Below are 27,065 nucleotides of genomic sequence, written 5' to 3' on the forward strand. Positions count from 1 at the left end.
AAATTAGTCACAAAGTGTTTATATTTTATAAGTAAACTTGTACACTGCAATGTATAAATGAACAAACAACCACTTACTTTTCAGGCTATAATTAAAATGGGGTCCAGTTTTAGACTCTATGAACTAGAAAATTAAGACTAGAGTTACCATATAACCCAGCAACCCCTCTTCTGTGTATCTACCTGAAATTTTTGAAAAGTTTTATTCACAAAGATATATGTACCCCTATGTTAATTGCAGCATTATTCACGGTGGCCAAGCCGTGGAAACAACTGAAGTGCCCTTCGATATTTGATTGGATAAATAAAATGTGAACTAACTTCCAGCCAAGATGGAGGCAAAGGTAGATACACTGCATCTCTCTCCACAACTAAGAGGAATACAACTACCTCAAAACTGGAGACAACCAGAAAATCGAGCCGCATGGAAGTCCAACAAACAAAGATATGAAGAAGAAATACTCATACAGACAAGTAAGAGGTGCAGAGCCAGGGTAGAGAGGAAGTGTGGCAGTAGCGGCAGCAGCAGTTGCAGTAGCGGCAGCTGCAGTTGCAATAGCAGCAGTGGCAGGCCGGTGGAAAGCACAGTCACACATTTTAAAAAGTAGGGAGGGACACCTGGAGAGCACTCCCAGTACCAGACCCGACCACGCAGCTCATGGTCCCAGCGCTGGGGAAAATAATGCCTCATTGCTTCTAACTGTGCAAACCAGTGGGGGTTGAGGCGGAGGAAGAAACTTCCAGTCTCTCAGCAGAATCCATTTGGTTAGAAGCCCCCCACAGTCCTAGAACATCTGCAGACCCACCCACTCTGGCAACCACAACCAGGGAAACAGTTAGAGAGGCACCTGTCCCAGCAAGTGGCTTTGTTCCCTCTTTGACGCCTCCCCCACATAAAGCACCAAAACATGGCGAAACGTATCACCCTACACTGACGAATACCTAAGGCTCTGCCCCTTATAATGTAAAAGGTGCGACAGCTCTACCTAAGATACAGAGGTAAACACAGGAGGTAGTCAAGTTGAGGATACAGAGAAGTATGGTCCAAAAGAGGGAACAGATCAAAGTTCTAGTGGGAGAACTAAGCAACGAGGAGATAGCCATCCTAACAGGTGCAGAGTTCAAAACACTGGTGATAAAGATGCTCACAGACTTGACAGATATGCTTGAGTATGGCAAACACAGAAGGGAAGAAGTGAAGGCTAAGCTAAGTGAAAGAGGAAAACCCACACAAAACCAATGGTGAAGGGAAGGAAAGTGGGGTTCAGATCAATAATTTGGAACATAAGGAAAAAATAAATAGTCAACCAGTGCAGAATGAGGAAACAAGAACCGAAAAAAATGAGGAGAGACTTAGGAAACTCTGGGACAACTTTAAATATGCCAACATCCAAACCATAGGGGTGCCAGAAGGAGAAGAGGAAGAGCAAGAAATTGAAAACTTATGTGAAAAAATGATGAAGGAAAACTTTCCTAATTTCGCAAAGGAAGTACAAGTCCGGAAAACACAGAGAGTCCCCAACAAGCTAGACCCAGGGAGGACCACACCAAGACACATCATAATTAAAATGCCAAAGGTTAGAAAGAGAAAATCTTAAAAGCTGGTGTAGCTTCTTAACTATTTACCTCAGCCCAAACTAAGTATAATGGGCAAAAGGGTTTTGGACAGGCGAGATGTGCCTAGAACACCTTCTTACAAAGAAACTTTTTTTTTTTCCCCTAATATGGAACATTGAAAAATTAATCCCTGCCTTTTGTCATCTAGTAGTTATGGATTGAATGATGTCTTTTAACCCTTTTCGCCAAATCTGTTGCCCTCAGAACTCAACAAGGACACCAGCCTGTTGAACCAAGCACGCCGTTGACCAGAGGCAGCCAACTGACCTGGAGTCTGCACGATCCTTCCCCATGTGGGAAGGCCACCCTCCCCTCCACACCCCCACTCTTATTAGGGTTTTCTGGACCCAAGGGTAGGTAGGACGACGACCATGTCCAGCTTGAAGCAGCTAGAGGAGCTTGAGACCTTCGCCCATTGTCCTTTACAAGATTACAAAGGGTCCTAATATTTGAGGGGGGGGGGATAGTTAATTTTTATGAACCAGGGGTATGGACTTGGGGGGGATTGCTGGGGGAGGGGGGAGCTTGGGGGAGGGGAACAAGGGGGAGAAAATTGGAACTGTTGTAACAATATAATCAATAAAAAACATTAAAAAAAAAAAAAAGGAAAATCTTAAAAGCAGCAAGAGAAAAGCAGGGAGTTATGTATAAAGGAGTTCCCATATGATTATCGGGTAATTTCTCAAAAGAAACTTTGCAGGCTAGAAGGGACTGGCAAAAAGTATTCAAAGTGATGAAAGGCAAGGCCCTACAACCAAGATTACTGTATCCAGCAAAGCTATCATTTAGAATGGAAGGGCAGATAAAGTGCTTCCCAGACAAGGTAAAGCTAAAGGAATTCATCATCACCAAGCCCTTATTATATGAAATGTCAAAGGGACTTACTGAAGAAAAAGAAGATCAAAATTATGAACACTAAAATGACAACAAACTCACAACTATCAACAACTGAATCTAAAAAATAAGAAACAAAATCCAACTAAGCAAACCAGAATAGGAACAGAATCATAGGTATGGAGATCATTTGGAGGGTTAGCAACTGGGAGGGGGAAAGGAGAGAAATGGTGCAAGGATCAAGGAGCATAATTGGTTAGTACAAAATAGACAGGGGGAAGTTAAGAATAATATAGGAAAGGGTGAAGCCAAAGAACTTATATGCACGACCGTGGACATGAACTAAGGGGGGTGGGATTGCTGGAGGGAATGCAGTACTGGGCAGAGGGGATCAAAGGGAAAAGAAATTGGGACAACTGTAACAGCATAATCAATAAAATATACTTTGAAAGAAAAGAAAATGTAGTACAAATATACAATGGCATACTACTCAGCCATAAGAAAAGATGGAATATTATCATTTGTGACAACATGGATGGACCTTGAGAAGATTATTTGATTTTGGGTGGTGGGCACAGAGACAATATACAGATCATGTATCATAGAAACATATATTTGAAACCTATATCATCTTATTAGGCAATATCACCCCCAATAACTTTAACTGAAAAATGTAAAAAAAGAAACATGGTGGTGGTGGGGGGAGATGGGACAAAAAAAGAAGAAAAAAGAGAAACATGTGAGGACCTTGGAGAGATTTCAGAATAATAAAAATAAATTGATTAAAATGAGCCAAGTGAGGTAAAATTAGAACTATTCTTGTGTCTAAGAAGAGAAAACCAGAGGTGGCTGAACAGTCCTCAAGGATATAAAGAAATATCCATTTAAGTGAGCAGTCTGCATTTCCACAGCAAAATTAATTTTACTTAATTGCAATACCTGTTTGTAGAAGTGTTTCAACTAGGGTATCTCACAAAACAAAAACTCCAGAGAAGCCTGAATGCTGCCCACCTGTCCCACCCTTTACTAGTTCAAGTCCTCATCGCAAAGAATGGGCCAAAGTATACATAAGGCAACTTTGGAATGTGAAGATTTAGATTTCTTTTTTTAAGTATATTTTATTGATTATTCTGTTACAGTTGTCCCAGTTTTCTGCCTTGGCCACCCTCCACCCAGTACCCTCCTTCCCTCCAACAATCCCCTCTCCTCCTTACCTTAGTTCACGTCCATGGGTCGTGCATGTAAGTTCTTTGGCTTCACCTTTTCCTTAATATTCTTGACATCCCCCTGTCTATTTTGTTCTTACCAATTATGCTTCTTATCCCTGAACCATTTCCCCATTTCTCCCCTTCCCCCCTCCCAGCTGGTAACCCTCCAAATGATCCCCATACCTATGATTCTGTTTCTACTCTGGTTTGCTTCGTTGGATTTTGTTTTTATTTTTTAGACTCAGTTGTTGATAGTTGTGAATTTGTTGTCATTTTAATGTTCATAGTTTTGATCTTCTTCTTTTTCTTAAATAAGTCCCTTTAACATTTCATGTAATAACTGCTTGATGATGATGAATTCCTTTAGCTTTACCTTGTCTGGGAAGCTCTTTATCTGCCCTTTCATTCTAAATGATAGCTTTGCTGGATACAGTAATCTTGGTTGTAGGGCCTTGCCTTTCATCACTTTGAATACTTTTTGCCAGTCCCTTCTAGCCTGCAAAGTTTCTTTTGAGAAATTACCTGATAGTCATATGGGAACTCCTTTATACATAACTCCCTGCTTTTCTCTTGCCGCTTTTAAGATTCTCTCTTTATCTTTAATCTTTGGCATTTTAATTATGACATGTCTTGGTGTGGTCCTCTTCAGATCCTATTTGTTTGAGACTCTCTGTGCTTCCTGGACGTGTATGTTTATTTCCTTTGCAAAATTAGGGAAGTTTTCTTTCATTATTTTTTTCAAATAAGTTTTCAATTTCTTGCTCTTCCTCTTCTCCTTTTGGCATCCCTACGATTCGGATGTTGGCACGTTTCAAGTTGTCCCAGAGGTTCCTAAGCCTTTCCCTTTTTTTTCATTCTTGTTTCTCTTCTCTGTTCCTTTTGTTCCAAATCGTTTATTTGAATCCCGGCTTCCTTCCCTTCACTGTTGGTTCCCTGTATGTTTTTCTTTATTTCATTTTGTGTATCCTTCATTTCTTCCTTTATTTATTTATTATTATTTTTACTGTACTCAATGAGTTCTTTGAGCATCCTGATCACCAGTGTTTTAACTCTTCATCGGATAGGTTGGCTATCTCCATTTCATTTAGTTCTTTTCCTGGGGTTTCAGTCTTTTCTTTCATTTGGGTCATATTTCTTTGCCTCTCTGTGTTTGTTTCTGTGTATTAGGTAGAGATGCTTTGACTCCCTGTCTTAGTAGCATGGCCTTTGTAGCAAAGGCACCTGTAAATTGTGTGGGGTGGAGCCTTAGGTAATTGCTAGCATGGGGACACCCACTTCCCCCCTTTGACTGTTCGTGGTGGGGGGCTCAGAGAGGGGACAATGCTGCTGCCTGGCTTCTGGAAATTTGCCCAGCACTCGCCCCATTTCCAGTCACCTCACCCACTTCCCATATGTGATTGGCTCCCTTCCAGTTGCTGTCCTGAAGTCTGTGTAAGTTCTAAGACCATATGGGCCCTTTAAGCAGCAAAAACCTGGCATTTTCTTCCACTGCCCCAACCCTCACTGGTTATTATACTCAAAGGTAATGGGGGTTTATCTTCTCAGTGCTGGAACCCTGGGCTGTGCAATCTGACCTAGGGCTGGGATCCCTCCCAATTTTTATCCACCGCAAGTTAATGTGGGACCATCAATTCTGCTGCCGCTGCCACCACCACTTGTCCAAGGCACACCACCTCTCCGCCCCGTCTCTACAACTCTGCCCCTCCTGCCCATCTGGATGAACGTGGCTTCTTTAAATCCTTGGTTGTCAGACTTTCATACAGCTCGATTTTCTGACAGTTCTGGTTGTTATTTGTTTTTGAGATCTAGTTGTAATTCTTTCTGTGATTGCACAAGGAGGTGAAGTGTGTCTACCTACACCTCCATCTTGACTGGAAGTTGGACTGAAACAATATTATAAGTCTGCGACGCTGGCCCAGGTAACACACTGCACCACAGCTTTCATAGTGGCAGCTGGAGCGAGTCTAGACTTCTTTTGAGTCTAGCCGCTGTGTTCAAATTTTTTGTTAGTCTCTGTCCCCCAGGTCCCCGTATAAGGTTGGGTGCTTCTGTGACATGGATAAAGGGAATTAATTAGTAGTAAACACCTAGATGCATGCATAAACTTGAATTCCTTATAAAAGTATGCTTCTCGGTTTTGATGGGCAAGAAGACTTGGATGTGGGACTCTTTCAGGATCTTTTACTTGGCTAAAATGGCCAATTTAACTCCAAAGAAAAGAAATGTATCTGAACTGATATTTATAATAAAAAAAGACTGGGCCTTCAGCCGCTGTGTCATCTGGCCCTCCTGTTCCTTGTACGCGGTGCGCTGTGGGGGCTCTGTGCCATAGCTGTTAGTCATGTCGAATTCTGGAAGTTACAGTCGGTCTGGGGGCGAGCAGCAGTTACTCTTCCTATGGAAATCAAGGCAATCAAGACTATAGACAAGAACCACAAAGCTATTCTGGCTAAGGGCAAACTACTGATTCCTGTGTGGACAGAACTGTGGCAGCTACTCCAGTTACGGACGAAGCCAATCAGGTTATTCACAGTCCTGCGGTGGTTATAAGAATCAAAAGCAGAGCTCATGTGGCCAGCAATCTTATAATAACCATGGACAGCAAAACATAGAATCATCAGGAGGCCAAAGTGGAAGAGCACCTTCATATGACCAGTCAAACTATGGTCAACAGGATTCACAGGACCAGCAGTCAGGCTGTGATCAACATTAGGGTTCATATGATGAGAAGTCAAATTATGATCAGCAGCATGAGTCCTATAATCATCACCAGCAGCTTGTCCTGGCTGGGTAGCTTGGTTGGTTGGAGCTTCATCCCATGCACTACAGGGCATATGTCCCTGGTCAGGGCATATACCTAGATCATGGGTTTGACCCTAACTTGGGGTGTGTAGAAGAGGCAACCAACTGATGTTTACTCTCACATCGATTTATCTGTCTTTCCCCCTCTTCTCTCTCTAAAATCAATAAACAGCCCTGGCTGGTGTGGCTCAGTGGATTGAGTGCTGCCCGGCAAGCCAAATAGTCGCCAGTTCTATTCCCAGCCAGGGCACAGCCTGGGTTGCGGGCCGAGTCCCTGGTTGGGGGCGCACTAGAGGCAACTGATCAGTGTATCTCTTGTACATGGATGTTTCCCTCCTTCTCTTTCTCCCTCCCTTACCGTCTCTCTAAAAATAAATAAAATCTTTAAAATAATAATAAAATAAAATAAAACAAACATATCCTCGGGTGAGGACTTTTTTTTTAACCCAACAGTTCTGGCTCTGGCTGGGTAACTCAGTTGCTTAGAGCATCCTCTCAATACAGCAAGGCTGAGGGTTTAATCCCTGGTCAGGGCACATGTGAGAAGCAACCAATAAATGCGTAAATAAAGGGAACAACAAAATCAATGACTCTCTCTCTCTCTCTCTCCCACTTCCCCTCTCTCTCTCAAATAAATAAATAAATAAATAAATAAATAAATAAATAAATAAATAAAAACAATCCTACCATTTACAAAGGGAAAATTACAGCCACCACACACAAGCTGACTATCATGATGTGAGGAGGTTTGGAGAAGACAAGAGAGGAAATGGCTGGTCACAGGAAGGAGGGAGAGGGCATGAAGGATATGACAAGGATGAAAGAGGTCCTGTGACAGGATCAACTGGTGGTGATTGTCGTGGCTTCAAAAATTTCAGTGGTTACAGGGATTATAGACCCAGACCAGATGCTGGTTCAGAATCTGATAATTCAGATAAGAGCTCGGTTTTTGTGCAAGGACTTGGGGACGGTATGTCTACAGATCAAATGGTGGAGTTCTTTAAACAGACAGGAATTATCAAGACAAACAAGAAGATGAGAAAACCAGCGATAAATCTGTACAGAGGGAAGCAAAAGGGGAGGCAACAGTGTTGTTTGATGACGCTCCTTCAGCTAAGGCAGCCATTGACTGCTCTGATGGGAAAGAATTTCATGGCAACATCAATAAAGTGTCCTTTGTCACCAGAAGATCTGAATTTATAAGGAGGTGGATGTGGAGGGGGGTAGTGAGGCCGCAGAGGACATAGAGGCCATGGAGGCTTTCAGGGCAGAGGAGGAGACCCCAGAAATGGGGACTGGATTTGCTCTAATGTATCATGTGGAAATAGGAACCTTGCTCACAGGAATTCCTGCCCTCAGTGCAATGAGCCCAGACCAGAGGACTTTCATCCCTCAGGAGATTTCTGGGGAAGAGGCTTCAATGGAGAGTGGGGCTGTGGAGGCAGAGACCGAAGTGGGGGTGCCTAAGGAGGAGACAAAAGCGGTGGTGGTGGCTATGGAGGAGACGAAGTGGGAGTGGTTATAGTGGGGACAGAGAAGGTGGCTATGATAAAGACCGAAGTGTGGGCTATGGAGGAGATAGGAGTGGTGGCAGCTATGGAGGAGGCCGAGGTGGCTATGGTGACAAAATGGGAGGAAGGAGCAACTGCAGAATTGGTCAGTGCAACCGACAGTACTGATGACTGTTTTGAACGATCCATAGTGAAATTGTCAGTTTTGCCTGCCGCTTTCCTCGTGGCCTCCTGTTGGGTAGTGAAATTAAATGATATTTGGAATTTTAGTTGGGTGGGAGGGCTAGGGCAGGTTTTCTTTGAGTAATGCCCATAGAAATTTTCCCCTTTTAGTTTCTAGCTTTCTCCTTCCTAACCCTTGGAGCTAAGTGTGTTGTAAAACATTGCCAAGGAAAGCGTTTTCTAACACTGCAATGAAGGCTGCTTGTTTTGTGGAATTTAAAAAAAAAAAAAAAAAAAAAAAAGACCGGACAACTAGATGTGCCTGGACCTCTTACATTGCCTCTAGCATTTTCTGGTCTTGTGTAGACATCTCCTGAACTAAAGTATAAGAAGTAATGAGGTCTACGAAGAAAGAAAGGAGTCATGTTTTATTTACACCACCATGACCACTCTACCCCATCCCCAGCCCAGCTTTTAGCATAAGGCTGGACACAGACAAGGCTATTAATTAGTACTTGTTAAATGAATGTTACCTGTCCAACATTTTGTTACTTTTCTTTTATAGCTGCTTTTCTAATTATTCTCTAATTCACTAACACTGCTGAGTATAAAGGTTGCATTTCTCTTGTTACTCTTCTTTCTCTTACCTCACAGAAACATCTGTTCTTCCTACCCCGTCACATATCTTTAGTCATTTAATTCCAGAAATACCAAAACCTCTTCCTCAATTCTGTCCCACTCTTCTTCTAAACCTAAGCACCGCTGTCACCTAAATTTGTGTTTTGACCACATCACTTTCTATACCTTCTTTCCATTCTTAACTAGTTGTGACTTCTCAAATGACAAGACTCCTACATCCTAGCATTCCAAACCTCTTCCCAAAAGCCACTTTGTGTAGGAAGCCATGTCAGAACACATTGGTCAGATGAAAATATCCACCCATCAACCGTTCTCAGAGTTCATTCACCTTTCTGCCTGCATCAAATCTATTTGAAAGAAAAAAGTCCAATTGAGGTTAAAAGCCTATAAAGGAAATAAGTGTTTGCAGGTGGTGTGGGTGGGCATCTTGGAGGGTAAAAGAAATGTACACGTGTTTGTGTAACCTATAGCACATGAACACACATATACACACACATATATATATACACATACTAAATATATTCTGCCCAAATTAGCACAAAGCCACAAGCTTAAAAAACCAAATCTGCTAAATGGGATGCAAACCACAGGTACTGAGCTCTATGGCTACTTCCTGCAAACAGATGCATTCATTACCTCTGTGACGCAGTCTATTCCAAGTGGCAAGGATGGGTAATTATCACTACCAGCAGCTATAATTCCTTTTTTTTTTTTTTTCTTTTAGGAGAAAAGGGTACTGACTTATTCTCTAAGTATATTTTATTATGCTGTTAGTTGTCCCAATTTCTTTTCCTTTTGCCCCCCTCTGCCCATACCAGATTCCCTCCAGCAATCCCACTCCGTTAGTTATGTCCATGGGTCGTGTATTAAATTCTTTGGCTTCCCACTTTATTCTTAACTTCGCCCTATCTGTTTTGTACCCACCAATTATGCTTCTTGATTCCTGCACCTTTTCCCCATTTCTCCCACTTCCCCCTCCCAGCTGATAACCCTCCAAATGATCCCCATGCCTGTGATTCTGTTCCTTTTCTGGTTGTTTGCTTAGTCTTTTTTTTTTTTAGATTCCATTGTTGATAGTTGGGAGTTTGTTGTCACTTTCATGTTCACAGTTTTTATCTTTTTCTTAAGCCCCTTTAACATTTTGTATAATAATGGCTTGGTGATGATGAACTCCTTCAGCTTCACCTTGTCTGGGAAGCACTCTATCTACCCTTCCATTCCAAATGATAGCTTTCCTGGATACAGTAGTCTTGGTTGTAGGTTAATTGCAGTTTTTTAAAGTGTAAATGCAAAACTTATCACCTCAGGAAATTGACCATGCTGTATGATTTCTGCACAATACCCAGAATATCAGACCATTAAAACAACTGGACAACAGAGGCTTGCTTCACAGTGGTTTAATATGAACAGAGTTGAATATGACATTGTCTGACAGAATAATGAACAGTTGCTGAATAAAAGCCCCGAATCAGGATATATACACAGCAGAAATGGGGCCTCAGGCTCTCAGCACTTGTGCACAATGAAAGAAGTAACCTTTAAAAAAATCATTAACAGAGGGTACAGATCAAAAAGGCAGCAACAACACCAACACTGGAGAGGTGGGAAAGGGAGCAGAGCCTCTCTCTAGGGGCTGCATAGCCCCAGGCACAGGCTCGGCAGCTGGACAGCTGATCTAGCACAGGAAATTTCAACATCTAGATGGACTCCAAATCCCATGTCAAAATCCAATCCTAATCTATCTAATCAGAATCTTGTCAGAATCGGTAATCCTTTTCCCCAAGACCCTTATAGAGAACTCCAGCCCTCCCATGATAGGGAGTCTAAGCAGAGAGCCTCCACTTTTCACCTGATAGCAGAGTTAACCTGCTCCCATCCCAACCCTTGAGACAGATATTGGGCCCCAGCAAACCACTATCCCCAGGACAGAAGCCCAGGAAAGTTGCCAGTCTCAAGAAGTTGATTCAGACTCTAACATTTAGGAAATCCATACCCAGCTGTTATCCCTAGCTTAACTGGGGAGAATGTTGGGAGTTTCATGGGAAACAAGTACAAGCAGTTCAATAACCCTGTGACCAAGCTGGGGAGGGCAGCGACAACTCTTGCCCCTGAGCCCCATTCAACAGCTCAAAGTGCTTGGAAGAAGTCAGAGAGTGTGTGGTTTGTTCATGTGCTTCTGCCCCGTGGCAGCACTAAAAGGGATGGGGGGGAAGGAGAACGGAAGAGAGCAGTGATGTTCTTCCCTGCCACTGGGAGAGACCTCGAAAATGATCCACTCCCACCTTTAGGGAGCTACCTGGCAGTAGCGAGGTGCCCCCACCCCTCAAGCCACGAAACCTGCAAAGCTGCTGCATAAAGTTAGCAGGGCTTGGGAAGGGAGAACCGCGGGCCCGTACTGACTCGCCTGCTGGTGAGCAAGAACAGGCAGCCCGAGTGGGGGGCCACAAAGAAAAGGGTCTCAGCAATAGGGGCTCCCCTACTGCCCTATGGCTTTCTTCTGGCTCTGAAGCAGCCATGATGATGGGCCCCGAAAACCCACACACCTTGCTCCACACAACGCACTGCTTAGATTCTAGGAGGATTACTGCCGTGGAAAGCAACATGGGGGAGAGAAAAGAACAAAAGAAACTGTTGAAAAAACTGGGAGCAGGCCTAGAGAAAACGAGGACAGCTTTTGGGTCTCTACCACCTTCCCAAAAAGGAAAAAATTCATGCAGGTAGGAGACGCAGGGTTTTGCCCTGCTCAGCGTTCCTGGTGAAACCTAAGGATAAGAAAAATCCCCTGGACTTGCAGCATCAATATGTAGCCAAGTGCCCACCAGCACAAGACCCCCGCCCGCCAGCTTAGCCTTCTAGCATGGGTAAATGCCCAAGAAATTGCCTTCCAGTCCAATCCCCCCACCCACCCCCAACCCCAAGCAAAGGACATCTGCCTGTGGTTTCCCACCTCTCCTCAGAGAAGAGGTTCCTAGCAGAGTGCCCACGGTGTAGCCGGGTACCAAGGAACACAATGCCGGACAGTCTATCAGGCAAGGGGATGGGCAGCCAACTTCAGATCAAAGAAAGAAAGAGAGGCTTAGTGTAAAAACCAATGTCATTTCAGCAGGAAAGTAGAGGGCAAGTGGTGAGAGGGGCTCCTACTGGCGGACCTTCCCGGGGACGTAGTTCCTGTCAATTGTCTCCTCCTGCAGGAACATATGTAAGCAGCGTTCATTCTGAGCCAGTGGGTGCCCTGCAATTCTACAAAGAGATCGAGATGGTTATCAGTAGTATCTGAGATCAGAGAGACTTTGCAGAGGGATGGGGTTGTGGACAAAGGAGAAAGGACAAGGTCAGCCTTGAGGTTCGCGCAAGCAGCGTGCAGCAGCAGGACACCACTTCAACCCTAATGTTGCACAGGGGAAGAGGGATAGAGGGGTAAGGTAGGGAAAAACCCTTACACACATCCAACATGCAGTGCCTTCTCAGGCCCTTGAGGTACAGGATCAGATTTCTACTCAAAGGAATGGAGTTTTTAAAAATATTTTATTTATTTTTAGATGTGGAGGAGAGAGAAGGAAAGGGAAAGAAACGATGTGCGAGAGAAACATGGATTGGTCGCACACCCCCAACCGGGCACCCGGCCCGCAACCAGGGCCTGTGCCCTGCCTGGGAATCGAACCAGCAACCTTTTGATTCACAGGCCAGTGCTCAAGCAACTGAGCCACACCAGCCAGAGCAGGAATGAAATTTTACTGTCTAGTCAGCCCACCACACAACAGGCACCACATCATATTACCCATTACAAAAGGGGAGACAGATGAAACACAGGGAAAGACCAAGATGGAAAAGCAGCAAGATGAGCCCCCAGGAACTTGGCTTACTTGTTAATAAACTGTTCGAGGCCCTGCCTCCTTTCTTCAATGAACGACTCTTCAAAGATCCCTTCATCTCCTCGAAAAGGAAGCTGCCGCTTCAAGGCTTTCCCGGGCAGTGGTGGTACTACAATCTGCAGGTAGACATAAATGATCAGCCACATGGGAGAACTCAGAGAGGAACTGGCATGGTAAAGCGCTGTACTATTCCTCATTTCCCAAGGCATAGGGTCCATCCTATCCCACAGCCAGCAACTTGCAAGAACTGACCATAAGAACAGTCAGGATGGCTCAGGTCAAAAATGAACCCAACTGTTTGAGTGGGAGGACGGGATTAACATCAAAAAAGGAAATAAACTCCAAATATTCCTCACTTTCTTTAATAATCCACTACCATCCAAGAATCTAGCTGGGCCTTTCCTGACACTAGACTTTCCGTTTTCAGCACGTACAGGAGTTAAGCTGTATGACTTTACTAGCCACTAAGGGAAGTAATACTTTCTCTTTACGATCTGTCCTGAACTTAGCACTTTCAAATTTCAAGGGTTTCACCCAGATCGAATATATTGGGATTTGGTAGATAAGAGTGTGTTTACCCTCTCCATTGCCTTCAAAATTTTAGACTCTGATCTTACGCCCTCTCAGCCTCCGCCAAGGGCACCACACAGGGAACGGGGCCATACCTTACTATCTCGCTCCAGCTCATTTTTTAGCCACTCGAAGTCACTGTAGCGCCGCCGTACACAGGACTCCTTCAGCTTGAAGATGGGGAGATTTGTCTACAGGGAAGAATGGGAGAAGAGAGATGGTAAGTATTGTTCAGCCTGTGGTGGCCACCTGTCACAACCACATGGACAGAGCCCAATGAAGAAATAGTTCCCACAGACCATGCTCCTATAGCCCTTTCAAAACACCACCAGATGAATACCAAACCTTACCACACCCACCCTTGTCACAGTGAGTGATTAGAAGTCCCTTGCTGCTTAGAATTTTTCCTACAAGAAGACTTGAAGTTACATGTAAATATGTATGTACACGGGTTTTCATTGCATTTTATTACTTGTAATAATAATAAGTGTCCATCAATAGGTAACTGGATAAATAAACAGTACACCTATACAGTGGAATACTATACAACTATGAAAAGAATGTAGAAGACTGTGCCAGTATGGAAAGATATTAAGCATTATAATCAAGGTACAGAACAGTATATGTAGCTTGCCTCTATTTGTGTTTTAAAAGGGATATGTAGCCCTGGCTGGTGTGACACAGTGGACTGAACATTGGCCTGTGAACCAAAAGGTCACCGGTTCAACTCCCAGTCAGGGCACGTGCCTGGGTTGCAGGCCAGGTCCCCCGTTGGGGGCACACAAGAGGCAACCAGTTGATGTTTCTTTCACACATCGATGTTTCTCTCCCTTTCTCCCTCCCTCCCCTTTCTCTAAAAAATAAATAAATAATGAAATTAAAGGGATTTGTATAAAAATTAATTCAAAATGGATCAAAGACCTAAATGTAAGATCTGAAACAAGAAATCACATAGAAGAAAACATAGGTACTAAATTCATGGACCTTGGTCTTAAAAGAAGATTTTTATGAAATTTGACCACAAAGGCAAGAGAAGTAAAGGCAAAAATAAATGAATGGGACTTTATCAAACTGAAAAGCTCAGACACAGCAAAAGGAAATGCCAACACAACAAAAAGGCAACCAACCTAATGGAAGATGATATTTTCAAACAACAGCTCTGACAAGGGGTTAATATCTAAAATATATAAAGAACTCATATAATCCAACACCAAACCATCCAATTAAAAATGGGCAAAGCACCTGAACAAACACTTCTCCAAGGAGGACATACAGATGGTCCATAGGCATATGAAAGGATGCTCATCAATATCACTAGCCATCAGAGATGCAAATCAAAACCACAATGAGCTAATACCTCACACCTGTCAGAATGGCCATTATCGACAAGACAGGTAATAAATAACAAGTGTCGGAGAGGTTGTGGAGAAAACGGAACCCTCATTCACTGCTGGTGGGAAAGTAAACTGGTACAGCCACTGTGGAAGACAGTACAGAAGGTCCTCGAAAAACTAAGAATATAGTTACCATATAACGCAGTCATCCTTCTTCTGAATATCTACCAAAAAAACTCAAGAACATTTATTCACAAAGATACATGCATCCCTATGTTCACTGCAGCATTATTCATGGTGGCCAAGACATGGAAAAAACCAAAGTGTCTGTCCTTCAATAGATGATGGATAAAGAAGATGTGGTACAAATATGCAATGGAATACTACTCAGGCATAAGAAAAGATGAAATACTGGGCTTCACCCAGGTACTCAGAGAATCTGAAATGGAGTCATTCATTTTTCACAGCATGGATGAGCTCACCTCTGACTGAAGGAAATCTTGTAAACAAGGGAAAATATCCCAGGAGCAGCTGCTATTTTATGCATTCAGATGAAGATATTCAATCTTAGCTCTCCTAGGGATCTTTAGACCTTGACAAGATCCTATTTGCATTAATGGAAGCTATGAAATTCAAATGGTTAGGCCAGTACTGGAGTGTTGGAAGCGTAATGAGATGAATTATGGAAAGAAACGTTTAGTCTGATCAGGTAAATCTCTTAACAAGCTTTCCTAGACAGTGAAATTAGTAGAGAAAACTTATTCTTGGCTGGATAAAGAGGAGTCCATAGAGACAGGGGACAAGGACCTTGTGCTTAAAGCTATATGATTCATCAAGACTTCTGTGTTAACCTTCTTTGCTCTTAGAATTACAATTTACTATTATTTATAAGTCAGTACTTGACACACAAGTGAAGCTGTTCAGTTTATTAAAAGCAAAAAGCATTTTGTGAGTGTCTGCTCTGTGCTAGGCACTTTTTCATGTAACTTAATTATCGTAATCATTATTTCTGATATCAAAATTAGGCTTACTTGTGATTAATATTGTTTTAGTTTCTTGTTTCATTGTCTGTCCTTCCAACTAGTGCCTAATTCCCTTGAGGCACAAGCAGGGCATTTTATTTTCACCACTGTGTCCTTGGTGCTTGGCGGAGTGATGACTGTGTGAGGCTCTCAGGCTCTGAAATGTAATTAATGAATGGATGACCAACTGCCTTCAACTTCCAGTCCCCTTTTAGGGCCATTCTTTGTTCTCTATAACCTTTCCCACTGTATTGTAAAGTTTTACAAGGCCTTTATTTTGTATCCTCTTGTATTCTAGTGTATTATTTGGCTCAACAATATTTATTAAATTTGTGGTTGAATACCAAAAAAAGATGAAGTACTGCTAGTTGCAACAGCACAGATGGACCTTGAGAATATCGTGTTAAGTGAAATAAGTCAGGAAACGCTAAGAACCATATGATTTCACTCATATGCAGGATATAAAACTGAAACTCAGAGACAGACAACAGTATGGTGGTTACCAGAGGGAAGGTGGTGGGGAGGGTAGTAAAGGGTAAACGGGGTCATACATATGGTGATAGAAGACGATTTGACTTTGGGTGGTGGGCACACAATGCAGTATACAGATCATGTGTTACAAAAACGTATGCCTGAAACCTATGTGATCTTATTAACCAATGGCACACCAATAGATTTAATAAAAAATAAGATAAAAGGGATTTGTATATGTATATATATATATTTATATTTATGATTAACATATTTACGAAAAGACACTGGTAATAGTGAATGACTGGAGAATAAAATTAGACAACTGGAATGGGTGGGTCACATTTTTCATTGTACAAGTTGAATTTATCATGTGCACGTATTGCATTTTCAACTGAAAAGTGAATTTAAGTTCCCTGTAAAGACCATGAGATAAGCATTACCAAGGTATGGCTTCCTCTGCTTTTCCTATCCAAATCCTTTCCATTCCACAAATCTCAGCTCAGGTCTCACTTCATCTGGGAAGTCTTTCCTCACAATACCAGTTGAATTTATTGGTCTGCTTCTCCTCTGAACTCTTATGACAATTATACTTTAGTATTGCCTGACGCTTGTTTTATACATCATGTTCATCTTGCTACCTAACTATAATTTCATTGAAATCAGGAGCCATGACTACTCTGCATCCCCTTAAATGCGGACCATACAAGTTACTTGATAAATATTCAACTGATTAAGAGGCCCTATATATCTGTTTACCCTCTCCTCATCTAGAAAGTGCAGCAGAAATAGCAATTACATTTGATTGGCTTAGTGTAGCTTGCTCCCTGATATAAATCAGCTTATTCCCAGATCTTAATCGCTGAGAATTTTCCTAAGGCTATGACAACCGAATCCCCAACAAACAAAAATCTCTGATCCTCACTCTTGTCTACAAGTTCTCAATAGAAATAGCCAAGCACATGTATTAATAATGACTACATTTCCCAGCAGCCAATTCAGATCAGCAGATGGAAATAAAAGGAACTGGTTTCTCTCCTTTCTCCACAACTGCCTCAGGTCAGGAATAAAGCATCTTGGAGCTATGCTAGAGCGTCACACAGTCCTCACTATATCATACTTTGTAGTCCTTGAGTCTGGAAACTGTTACCAGGATTCAGGTTTAGGTATAAGTCATGAAAACCCAAACACCTAGCCGACTTATATTAGTTACAAGTCTATCCAGAATCGAGGTCCAAGGAATGTCAATGACTTGAAATGGCTTGAGACATATGTAAAGTAATATTTTATTTTCTAAATTGTCTTTTAGAAGATTCAATAAGAAACTGGAAACAGTGGTTTCTTCAGAAAGAGGAACCTATGGAGGGCAGAGGGAGAGACACTTAATTTTTACAGGATATCTTTTTTATACCTTTTGAATTTTGTACCATGTGTATGTATTAACTATTAAATATAAACCATTATAGAGACCATCTTCAGAAAACTGCAAAAGATATATATGTGTATCAAATCATCACATTATATACCTTAAACTGATACAACGTTATATGTCAGTTATAGCTCAATAAAACTAGGAGGGGGGTAATCCTATAAGAAAAAAAAATGCTTCAGTATCATGTGATTCTAGGCTTCTACCACAGTTCATTAAATATTGTACTCCCTAAAAATGAAACCTTAACTAGGAGGCTTCTTTTACAGAAGCCAACAGAAGGACCAAAGAAAAGAAAAAAAATGCTGAGGAGATTCTTCCAAGACACTGTGAAACCATCAACTGCCATTTTGTAAACTTCCTCCTTTAACTCACAAAAAATGCTGTTCTTCCCCTACTTACACAGGATGGTGACAATAATGGCCTTTCATCTCAGCCCCTAGCCATTTAAGGAAGGGGCTACTATGTTCTAGGATAGTCTCCCAGCTCCAACCTGCAAACCACATGAGAAAGACAGGACTGTATAGTATAGGATATGGAGTCCTTCAGCTCTGATCAACGCAAAGTCAACGGAAAGGAGAGAAGAAGCAAAGTTCAAGTCCACAGGACAACTGACATTTGAAAATTTCCACACATCCATGTCAAGTCACGAGGACACCTCTCCAGACTCCTTCGTATCTTGGAAGAGGGATGGAAAAGAGGAAAAAAATTCTTTCCTGAGCAAAATGAAAGAAAACAGCTTCAGAAATATTTAGCTAGTATACAAAGGGAAAGTCAGTGCTATCTTCTTCTACCATTCACGATGCCTAACTCCCAAAGCCCACTCTCTGAATCTCATGTTCCCATTATGATTCTGACCAATCACTTAAAATAACAATTTAAAACCAAATGATTTTTACCAAATTTTCCCCAAAACAGAGTTCAACAAGAGTGTTAAAAGCCTACATAGCTATGTATTTCTTTTTTTTTTCTTTATTTATTTTTATTTTTACATATTATTTTATGTTTTTGTTTTTTTTTATTTTTTGGTTTTTCAACTACAGTTGTCCTAGCTATATATATTGACATAAACAATACAAATTAACTCAATCCCACAGAACTAGGAACTGCCACCAACCCTATCATCACTACACAATTAGAAACTGTATAAAGGATTGATGGAGAGCTTAATGGGTAGAAATACTTTCCACACTAAAGTAAGCATTTCCAAAGAGACTACAGTATAAAAGAAAAGAGTATGATGAGCTTTGGTGTCAGACAGACCTAGGTTCAAATCCCAGTCCTGCTACTAATTAGCTTTGTGCACTTGGGCAAGTTACTTAAATTGCATTTCTCCTCAGTCTCTTATCTGTAAAGTGGAGTTTTTGTAAAGATTTGGAAACTAAAACCCAATTCAAACACACAGTATGCACTAGATGACCAGTCCCTATTGTTATGAGAATGCCTGAAGCAGAGAGCTATTTCATTCATTCTTCCTAAGGTTCTTGGGTAATGCATCAAGACAAAGTCTCCAAAACTCCACAGCAGAGTCCTGACACTGAACGAGTTACGCCCAGGCTTCGTAGCTTTTATCCCATTTTGAGGGACCTAAAAAGATGATTTCAAATAGTTCTTATATAGCTGAGTTTTCTCGTTCTTTGCCATTTGCTTCTCTTTCTTCAGCTTGGACTTGCCCAAACTTGGAATTTGGAGACTATCATTTCTCAATTAGATTTCAATGCCCAGCAGGAGAGCACAGGCTTTCATTCCACTCATTCGTTCAGAAATGAAAGCACATACAGTCTAAGGTCTTCAAATGCTGTTTGAGCAGCATACTTTCCACAGAGAATATTCTGGCCCTCTAGTCTGACAAAAAAACATAAAGAGAATTAGAAAACTGTTCTCAAAGTTTTTTTTTTTTTGCCTGTAACCACTTCAACTGGCAAAAAACCTGCAAACCACATACTCTACCTGCACATTCCATCCTCGCATTGTGGACTAAGAACTAGAGAGTAAAGTCCTCTGTAGTGTACACTGGAAGAAGCCACTCCTGGGGCAGTCCTGAAATGTCACATATTAAAGTAACTACAGGGGGATGGGCAGGGAAGTGGAGAGCAACAGGGAAAAAACTGGGACAACTGTAATAGAATAACAGTAAAAAAAGAAATTTAAAAAAAATAAAGCAACTACAGATGAGGGTCTAAATCCAAAGGTTAATTAAACTAGGATAGAAAGGGCAAATGGACACTCATATACAGAAAATCCAAATGAGAGCCAATAGATATTGAAATAAACATTCTGCATACTTCAACTCTAAAGGATAAGCCCAGCAGGGGAGCAGCGACTGACAAATCAGCCATCTCAACGCAAGGCTTAAGCAGAAAACGCTTCTCTCCTTCAGATGCTAATTCTATCTACAGAAGTGTGGAAAGCACTCAGTCTCAAGGAGGATCCCGTTTATTATCTCTTTTCCAAGCCTACAGTCTCCCTTTCCTGGAACCTCATCTGCCTTTTAATCCAGGCTTTGCTTTAACCCCATCATCCCAGCGAGACCTCATTAGTAAGAAGCCAGGCCTTCCTGACCTCCCTCTTCAGACTGACTTCCCACAACCTAGTTTAGTTAGGGGTCCCAGCGATATCTCGCCTTGGCTTTCCATCCCCCAGCCCTCTTCCACGCTTCCTTCCCTCCTCTGTGGCTACAGGCACGATTCCTATTTCCTTGAATTGCTCACTTGAAGCTTCCCCATCCTCCCCACCCTATGCAACCACGCTTCACTTCTTGCTCCTGGGTACTTGTTTTCCTTCACCCCGGTCTGACGTCCCCCTCAGGAGTTTTCTGAACCCTCGGACCACAACCGAGTCTGCAGACCTCTCTCCAAACCTATCCAGCCCCGAACCCCCAAATGATGCCTTCAAGCGTCTTCACCGTTAGGCGCCCCCGCGGCAGCCTACCCCCCCCTCCCCGCCCTCCCCGCCCAGCTGCCCGGTCCTCCCCTCAGCTGTCTCCCTCACCCCGTGACTCACCCGCATGCGAACCTCATAGGTGGTGAAGCGCGCGCGGCCCACGCCCACCGTCTGTGGATTAAAGATGTCGATCTCCAGGAAGTTACTTGGCGGCCCGTAAGCGTCGGTCAGGTCCTGTGGCTTCGAGTTAAGGCGCCGAGTATCAGCTACGGCAGTGTCCGACATCTTTCCGAAGGAGAGACCGGGACCAGGGAAGGGGGGGTGGGGGCACACAGGCCGGAGGCACGGCCCCTCCCGCTTGCAAAATAACCAGCCAACCCACAGACTGCGGCGCCGCGCACGCGCGCCCACGCACGACGCACGTACGACGCGCGCGCGCGCGCGCACGTGGTCCGGCCCGGGGCCCGGTACTCTGAATAGCGGCCTCGTTGGCAGCTGGGAGTGCTGTACCCGGGAGGTCTTATTCAGGCTTCCGGGCGGTATCTGTGGCCACCCGGGAGCCTGCATCTCCGGAATGCGCCACCCAGTATCCTTGGAAGCACTACGGGCAGAGTCCGCCAATCATTGCTCCTGAACCCAAGAGATTGTCTTAGACCGAGCGCGTATCAATCAGCAGCGGACAGTGCCCCGCGTGCTAGGGTTCTACAGCGATAGGCCGAAGCCCCGTGACCTTAAGAAGTTAGGGTTTTGCGCGAAAATAGAAGGGTGGCCTCCAGAGGGTGGGGTTCCAACAATAGTATTGACAGCCTACAACGCAGCCCTGCTACTCGTGCTACAGATAGTTTCAATTTCTGCCACGCGCAGTTGAACACGCGGTGAGAACTCTGTATGGTGCCAGGGAGGCAGCGAGAATAGGGTAAACAAAGATGATTTCTCATTCTCACTTTTCAGGAAAATTTGGGCATGCCTTCATCCTCCACTTGTGGTCACATAAAAGCGAACCCAAGCTGGACTCCGGTTTCTCAGCAAATTGAGGGCGTTTATTTCATAGCTTCTATTCTCTACTCTGCGGAACTCCATACTTGGCAGTACTCTGAGGTTGCTTGCTGCCCCTAATGGAGATAGAATACATGTCTGCATGAGAACGTCTATAGAAACATAAATATTTATACGACTAATTTTTACACATGGCCCACATGAAGGAGTAGTACCCCAGATTAAAGGGCGTGATTTTGGGTCATCCTTTTTCCCTCATTGCACCTGCCTTCTGCTCAGAAAAAAGGTTCCCATATCGCTGATGGCTGAAATTGTTTCAACAGAGTACAAGGCCCTATAATTTCACAATTAAGTTCTTTAATTCAGTTTAACTAGTATCTACTAAGCAACTATTTACGTGCCAGGTACCATGCTAAACATTGAAGACCTAGAGTTGAATAAGAGACTCATTGCCCTCAAAGAGTTAGTATTCTAGAAAGGGAGACAAGTAAATAAAACTAATATAATGTGACAGATACAAAACAAGCAAATGTTCAAAGCAGCACATAGGCCATGGGAATGTTTCTGGAGGAGGAAATACCTGAATTTGAGCGACATGAAAGCACATAAAGGACAACTAGGCATGGAAAAGGGGAAAGGTAATTTTCTGCAGAGGGAGTAACACACAGAGTCATCCCGATAAGCTACAGCATGATATTTTTAAGCAATTATTGTCAATTCAGAGGATGTAATGGAAGTTCTTAGATAGGCTGGCTAGGGGAGGGCAGATGAGGATGATCTTTCTATATTAAGCAAAGTGTCTTGGGCTTTATGATGCAGACGACAGGGAGCCACTGAAGTGTCTCCACCAGAAAAAGACACGATCAGATTTGTGTTTTACAAGGATTATTTTGCAGACAACATGGAAGATCTATTTGCAATGGAATGGGATTAATTATGAGAGTATCGCCAATAACACTTGGAGTATGTGGTGATGGTATTCAGTAACAGCTATTATTACTATTTGAGGGAAAAGGGAGGAAAATGAAAAATAACTCCTAGGTTTCTGATTTACGTAACCAAGTGGATGCTGGTACCACCAACGAACACTGCACATTGGAATTACCGAAAGAAAAGTGAGTTTGCACCCTGATGTGGCTCAGTGCATTGAGCGCCAGCCTGCGAACCGAAGGGTCACTGGTTCAGTTCCCAGCCAGGGCGCATGCCTGGGTTGTGGGCCAGGTCCCAGCTGAACGATCACACATTGATGTTTCTCTCCCTCTCTTTCTCCCTCCCTTCCCATCTCTCTAAAATAAATAAATAAATAAAATCTTTTAAAAGAAAAGTAAGTTTGAGAGGGAAGACAATGAGCTCGGTACAGATAAATCTGGGGTGTCTGTAGGACATCCACATGGAGATTGTCCAGCAGGCAGCTGGACATACTGGCCTGGAGCTCAAGGCTGTGATTAGGATGCGACAGAGTTTGAGAGTCAGCGTATAGTGTGGAAGGAAAAATGTAAAGAGGCAAGGAGAGAAGATTTAAAAATTGGTGAAGGCATGCATGATCAATGAGAGTGTAAATCTGTACAATCTTTCTTGAGGGGAGATTGGCACTAGGTATTTTTAAAAACGTTTGACCTGAAGAAACCTGAAATACTGGTTTCCAGCAAAACTGGAGAACAGGAGTCAGAGACAGCACAGAGACTTCTTTTTCAGTTTCTTCTCATTTATGTTTAAGTAGTTTTGTATTTAAAAAATATGTTTTTAAAGATTTTATTTATTTTTAGGGAGAGAGGAAGGCAGGAAGAAAGAGAGGGAGAGAAACATTGGTGTGCTAGAGAGACGTCAACCAGCTGCCTCTTACACAACCCCATCTGGGGACCCGGACCCCAACCTGGGACTTGGCCCCAACCCAGGCATGTGCCCTGACTGGGAATCAAACCAGCAACCTTTCCATTTGCAGGACGATGCCCAACCCACTGAACCAAACCAGTCAGGGCTGTATTTTTAAAATAATTTTAATGTTATTTATCAAAACTTTTGACTCAAAATTTCACTTTCAATTATTTATTCTGAGAAAATCAGCAGACAACCATATAAGGATGCCAGAATACAGACCTTGTCTTTACAAATAAATAATTGTTCATTTTATACAATGTAATATATTTGTAGCCCTCTTTTTCTAATTTGTGAATTTGTTCATATGACGTCTTACAAAGGAGTAGTGTATTCTATGTTTTGAAGACTTTTTATCAGTCACTTCCATCATAAAATGAAGTCTCTCCTATAAATAGTCAAATTCAGTGTTCTCTTATGTATCCATTTCAAATAATGTTCTTTGCTCACTGATGTGAAATGATGTGCATGAAAAAGTGAAAGAAACTAGTAAGAAATATTGTAGTGTGATACCATTTGTATTACTAAATATGGTATATACTGTGATTTTATTTTTTATTTTTTTAATATATTATCATTTTTAAAGAGTAGAAGGCTATAAATCAAACTGTTAGTAGTGGTTACCTCTGTGTGGAGGGGTTTCAGTTAGATTTTATGTTTTTATTTATAATTTTTAAGACAATGAACATATATTATTTTTTTATCAGAAAAAAATTAGCCCTGGCCCGGTAGCTCAGTTAGTTAGAGCATCGGCTGAATAAGCCAGGGTTGCCGGTTTGATCCTGTCGGGGCACATACAAGAATGAAACAATGAATGCATAAATCAGTGGAATAACAAACGAATGTTTCTCTCTCTCTCTCTAAAAATAAATAAATATTTTTTTAAATTAAAAAATTAGTACTATTTCCCTTTGAGGAAAAACAAAATAAAAAAGCAGGTCCAGGAAGAAAAGCTTGTAAAGGAGACCAGGAAGAAGTGGTCAGAGTGAGCTGAAGGCGAGGGATAAAAAATATTTCTGAGGCGAGCAACTCGGTGGTCAACAGTATTTAATACAGTAGAACAGTCAAATAAGATAAGGCCTAAGCGACTCCACCAGATTTGACAATGACCTAAATGAGAGCAATTTCAGTAGAGAACTAGAGGTAGAACCCAGATGGTAGTGAATTAAGAACTAAATCAGGGGGAGAAGTGGAAACATCTAGCAGCGACCATCCTTTTGAGAAACTTGCCTAAGAAAGGAATGCTGGAGGGCAATGCATTGTCAAAGGATTTGTCTGTTAAGTGAGGGAAGAGACTTAACTCTGTTTCATAGAAAGTGTGAAGTTGAATATACCCGTAAATAAAAGCTTAAAAGCAAATAGCCCTAGGAGACTTGTGCACGTTAAATTCACGAAGGGGTATAAATATATGGCTTTTTTTTTTTAAAGAAAGATTTCGTAGGGTAGAGAGAGGAGAGTAGAGAGTACTGGGCTAATTAAATCCTTTGCTGTGATAACAAAATAACAGCTGTTACCAGCTGGCTCACACACACACACACACACACCACTTTTTGCTTTTCACACAAGGCACAGACCTTCACAGTTATCAAGTGATGTTGGGCAAGGCACAGTTATCCTCTGTACCTCAATTATCCCACCGAAAAAAAAAAATTAGCTGAATCTAATCTCTTGGCAAACAGCTAACAGCAGGACTTGATGTGAGCGATGCATTTTCCTCTTTCGGGTTTCCCTGATCAGATTCATTCTTTGCCAAAAAGAGTCCAGAGTGGAAAATACATATATGAGACAGAGACTTATGATCCTGAAAATAGAAGGACTCTCATTAGCTCATCCTCCTGCCCACGGGCAATGCTGTACCTTAATCAGACGGACACCTATCCATCTTCCTGCCCTTACATTTTTTCCACAGGAAGTTACACAACCTCCAACTCCATGTTATGCAACCATACTGACGAGAATTTTTAGTCTCTATTCAGACTGTCCTGAGGAAATAGCAAACCCAAAGCCCCTATAATCTGGGGTGTTTTGTGTTCTTGGGAGCAGGGGCCTGGAACCGCGGGGAGGGAGTAGGGGGAAGGTCTGGGTGTAACAGAGGTGGTGCAGTGAGGGAGCCAGAGGGCAGCGCTCATAACATACAGTCTGTACTCCAGGGAATGCGGACCCAGAGTGGAGCGGTCTTTCTGTGGCACGCACTCTCTTTCCATACACACCCATCCAGCTGCCTACTACCATTAGTGACTTCTCCCCTTCTTGAAGTTCGTTTAAACCCGATTTCACTTGGCACCTCCCTTGCTATAGTCTCTACTTTAAACTGAATTCCTTCTGAAAGTTGTCAGTTCCCCCCCTATGTTGATGAAGTGTCCTTTAAATTTTCAACTTGTTCACTTAAGTTTAGTGATCGTATTTATTTTACTAAAGTATCTCTGGATTGCCGAGGGGTGAGGGGAATCTGGGTAAAAGTAGTGTGACCTAAATGTGTCAGTGTCCATGCATGCTTATCAGGGGTCGCTAAAGACCTAACTCCTTAGTTGACAAGAGTCTAGCCTCCAGCTCTACAGAGGTTAATTATATACTGAATTATCTAGCAACAATAAGACCCGGAAAGATAATAATGTTGCAATAAGCCAGTCTTCCTCCCTTAAAAAAAGGCTAACATTTATTGAACACTTACTATGTGCCAAACACTCTTTTAACTCAGTTAATCCTCAGAACAATCCTAAAACATTGGTGCTATTTTGATATCTGCATTTTATTGATGAGGCACAGGCAGATTAGGCAACTTGCCCAAAATCACACAGTTAATCAATGGTAAAGTCAGGTTTTGGAGCCCAGGTTTTCAATCTGCCTCTCACAGAAGGTTCTTTTAGCCAAGTATGCCATCTTAAAGGAAGTAAGGTGGAAAAAATATTAGAAAAGGAAAAAGGAGAGAAAGCAATCCTTCTCCCAAATGTGTGTTGGAAATGGATAGAATGTCACTAACAACTGCTCAGTAACATTCTAGTCTAGGCTGCCTACTCCTGCCTAGACATTCTTCATCTGTTTGGTCTTTAGCCTCAAAATGTTTGTGTTGAATTATTTCTTCCTAATAATGATGAGAAATTCAAGCTTATTTAATTTCTGCCCAACCTTCAAAGCCCAGCACAAGTCCTACCTCCCCCATAAAGCCTCCATATCCATCCAGTGTACTTTAAAATTTTTTTACAGATTTATCGTCTGTAATGTTCATTTGGCTCTGACTCACGTTCTTAATTAGCTTTGTGTGCATTTATGTCTCATCTTACCAACCACACTGTGACGTCCCTAAGGGAAGAGAGTAAGACTTCTATTGTTCTTGCATCTTGCATCCTAGCACAGTGTATTGCAAATAACAGGCACTCAGTAAATATTTATTGGTTGACTGATTGATTGAAAAAGGTCAGAAACTGCATCAACTTTTGGTTGACCCCCGCATCACTTAGTGAAGAACTATTCACTCAATGTGTATTCAATAAACATTAATAATGATTACAAAACCATTCAAAGTCTATGGAGTTTCTACAGTGTGTAGAGAATGGTGCTGTGGGGATAGACATGAAATAGAAGACACAGCTTTTGCCTTTGAAGAGCTTAGCTTAGTCTACTCTTGCTACTTCAATGTACATTCTTTTCTCTGAATTCCTGCTGAATTTGAAGTCAGGACTAGTCATCACTCCATGTCTTCTCCCCCAATTTGACTGTGATCTCCTTGTGAGAAATGGCTAGCACTGTGCTCAGAACATAATAGAATCACAGGATTGGAAGGGAATGCAGAGCTTTCCCTATTGTCAGACTTTCCACCCAATGCAAAAATCCCTTTTGCAAC

The 27,065-nt window shown here is 42.3% G+C and overlaps 1 protein-coding gene and 1 pseudogene across 2 annotated transcripts; one reads left to right on the plus strand and one right to left on the minus strand.

The window, feature by feature from the left end:
• The first annotated feature begins 5,999 nt into the window (after positions 1-5,999).
• LOC149990497 (TATA-binding protein-associated factor 2N pseudogene) lies at positions 6,000-8,139 on the plus strand (annotated as a pseudogene).
• A 2,015-nt stretch (positions 8,140-10,154) lies between these two features.
• SNX12 (sorting nexin 12) lies at positions 10,155-20,756 on the minus strand. 2 transcript variants are annotated; one of them, XM_090264955.1, is made up of 4 exons: positions 20,486-20,756; positions 13,310-13,405; positions 12,636-12,760; positions 10,155-12,012 (listed from the first exon to the last, which is right to left on the minus strand). In XM_090264955.1, exons 1-4 carry the CDS (start codon positions 20,636-20,638, stop codon positions 11,910-11,912), a joined length of 477 nt encoding a protein of 158 aa, XP_090121081.1. In that variant the 5' UTR covers positions 20,639-20,756; the 3' UTR covers positions 10,155-11,909. The 2 variants fall into 2 exon arrangements, with proteins under 2 accessions (XP_090121081.1, XP_090121079.1); XM_090264953.1 differs by having other exon boundaries at positions 20,474-20,756.
• Between the last annotated feature and the right edge of the window lie 6,309 nt (positions 20,757-27,065).

Source organism: Furipterus horrens, unplaced genomic scaffold, assembly GCF_987537825.1.
Source record: "Furipterus horrens unplaced genomic scaffold, mFurHor1.1.pri manual_scaffold_17, whole genome shotgun sequence".
Classification (NCBI taxonomy): Eukaryota; Metazoa; Chordata; class Mammalia; order Chiroptera; family Furipteridae; genus Furipterus; species Furipterus horrens.

What these genes read in the sequence shown, in the direction of transcription:
- SNX12 (XM_090264953.1), bottom strand. Translation starts at nt 20,638, where the DNA reads ATGTCGGACACTGCCGTAGCTGATACTCGGCGCCTTAACTCGAAGCCA. An exon ending in CCTATGAGGTTCGCATGCGG is followed by an intron (nt 13,406 to 20,473) that starts GTGAGTCACGGG and finishes TCTTCCCTGTAG; the next exon opens with ACAAATCTCCCCATCTTCAA. An exon ending in AGCTGGAGCGAGATAGTAAG is followed by an intron (nt 12,761 to 13,309) that starts GTATGGCCCCGT and finishes GTCTACCTGCAG; the next exon opens with ATTGTAGTACCACCACTGCC.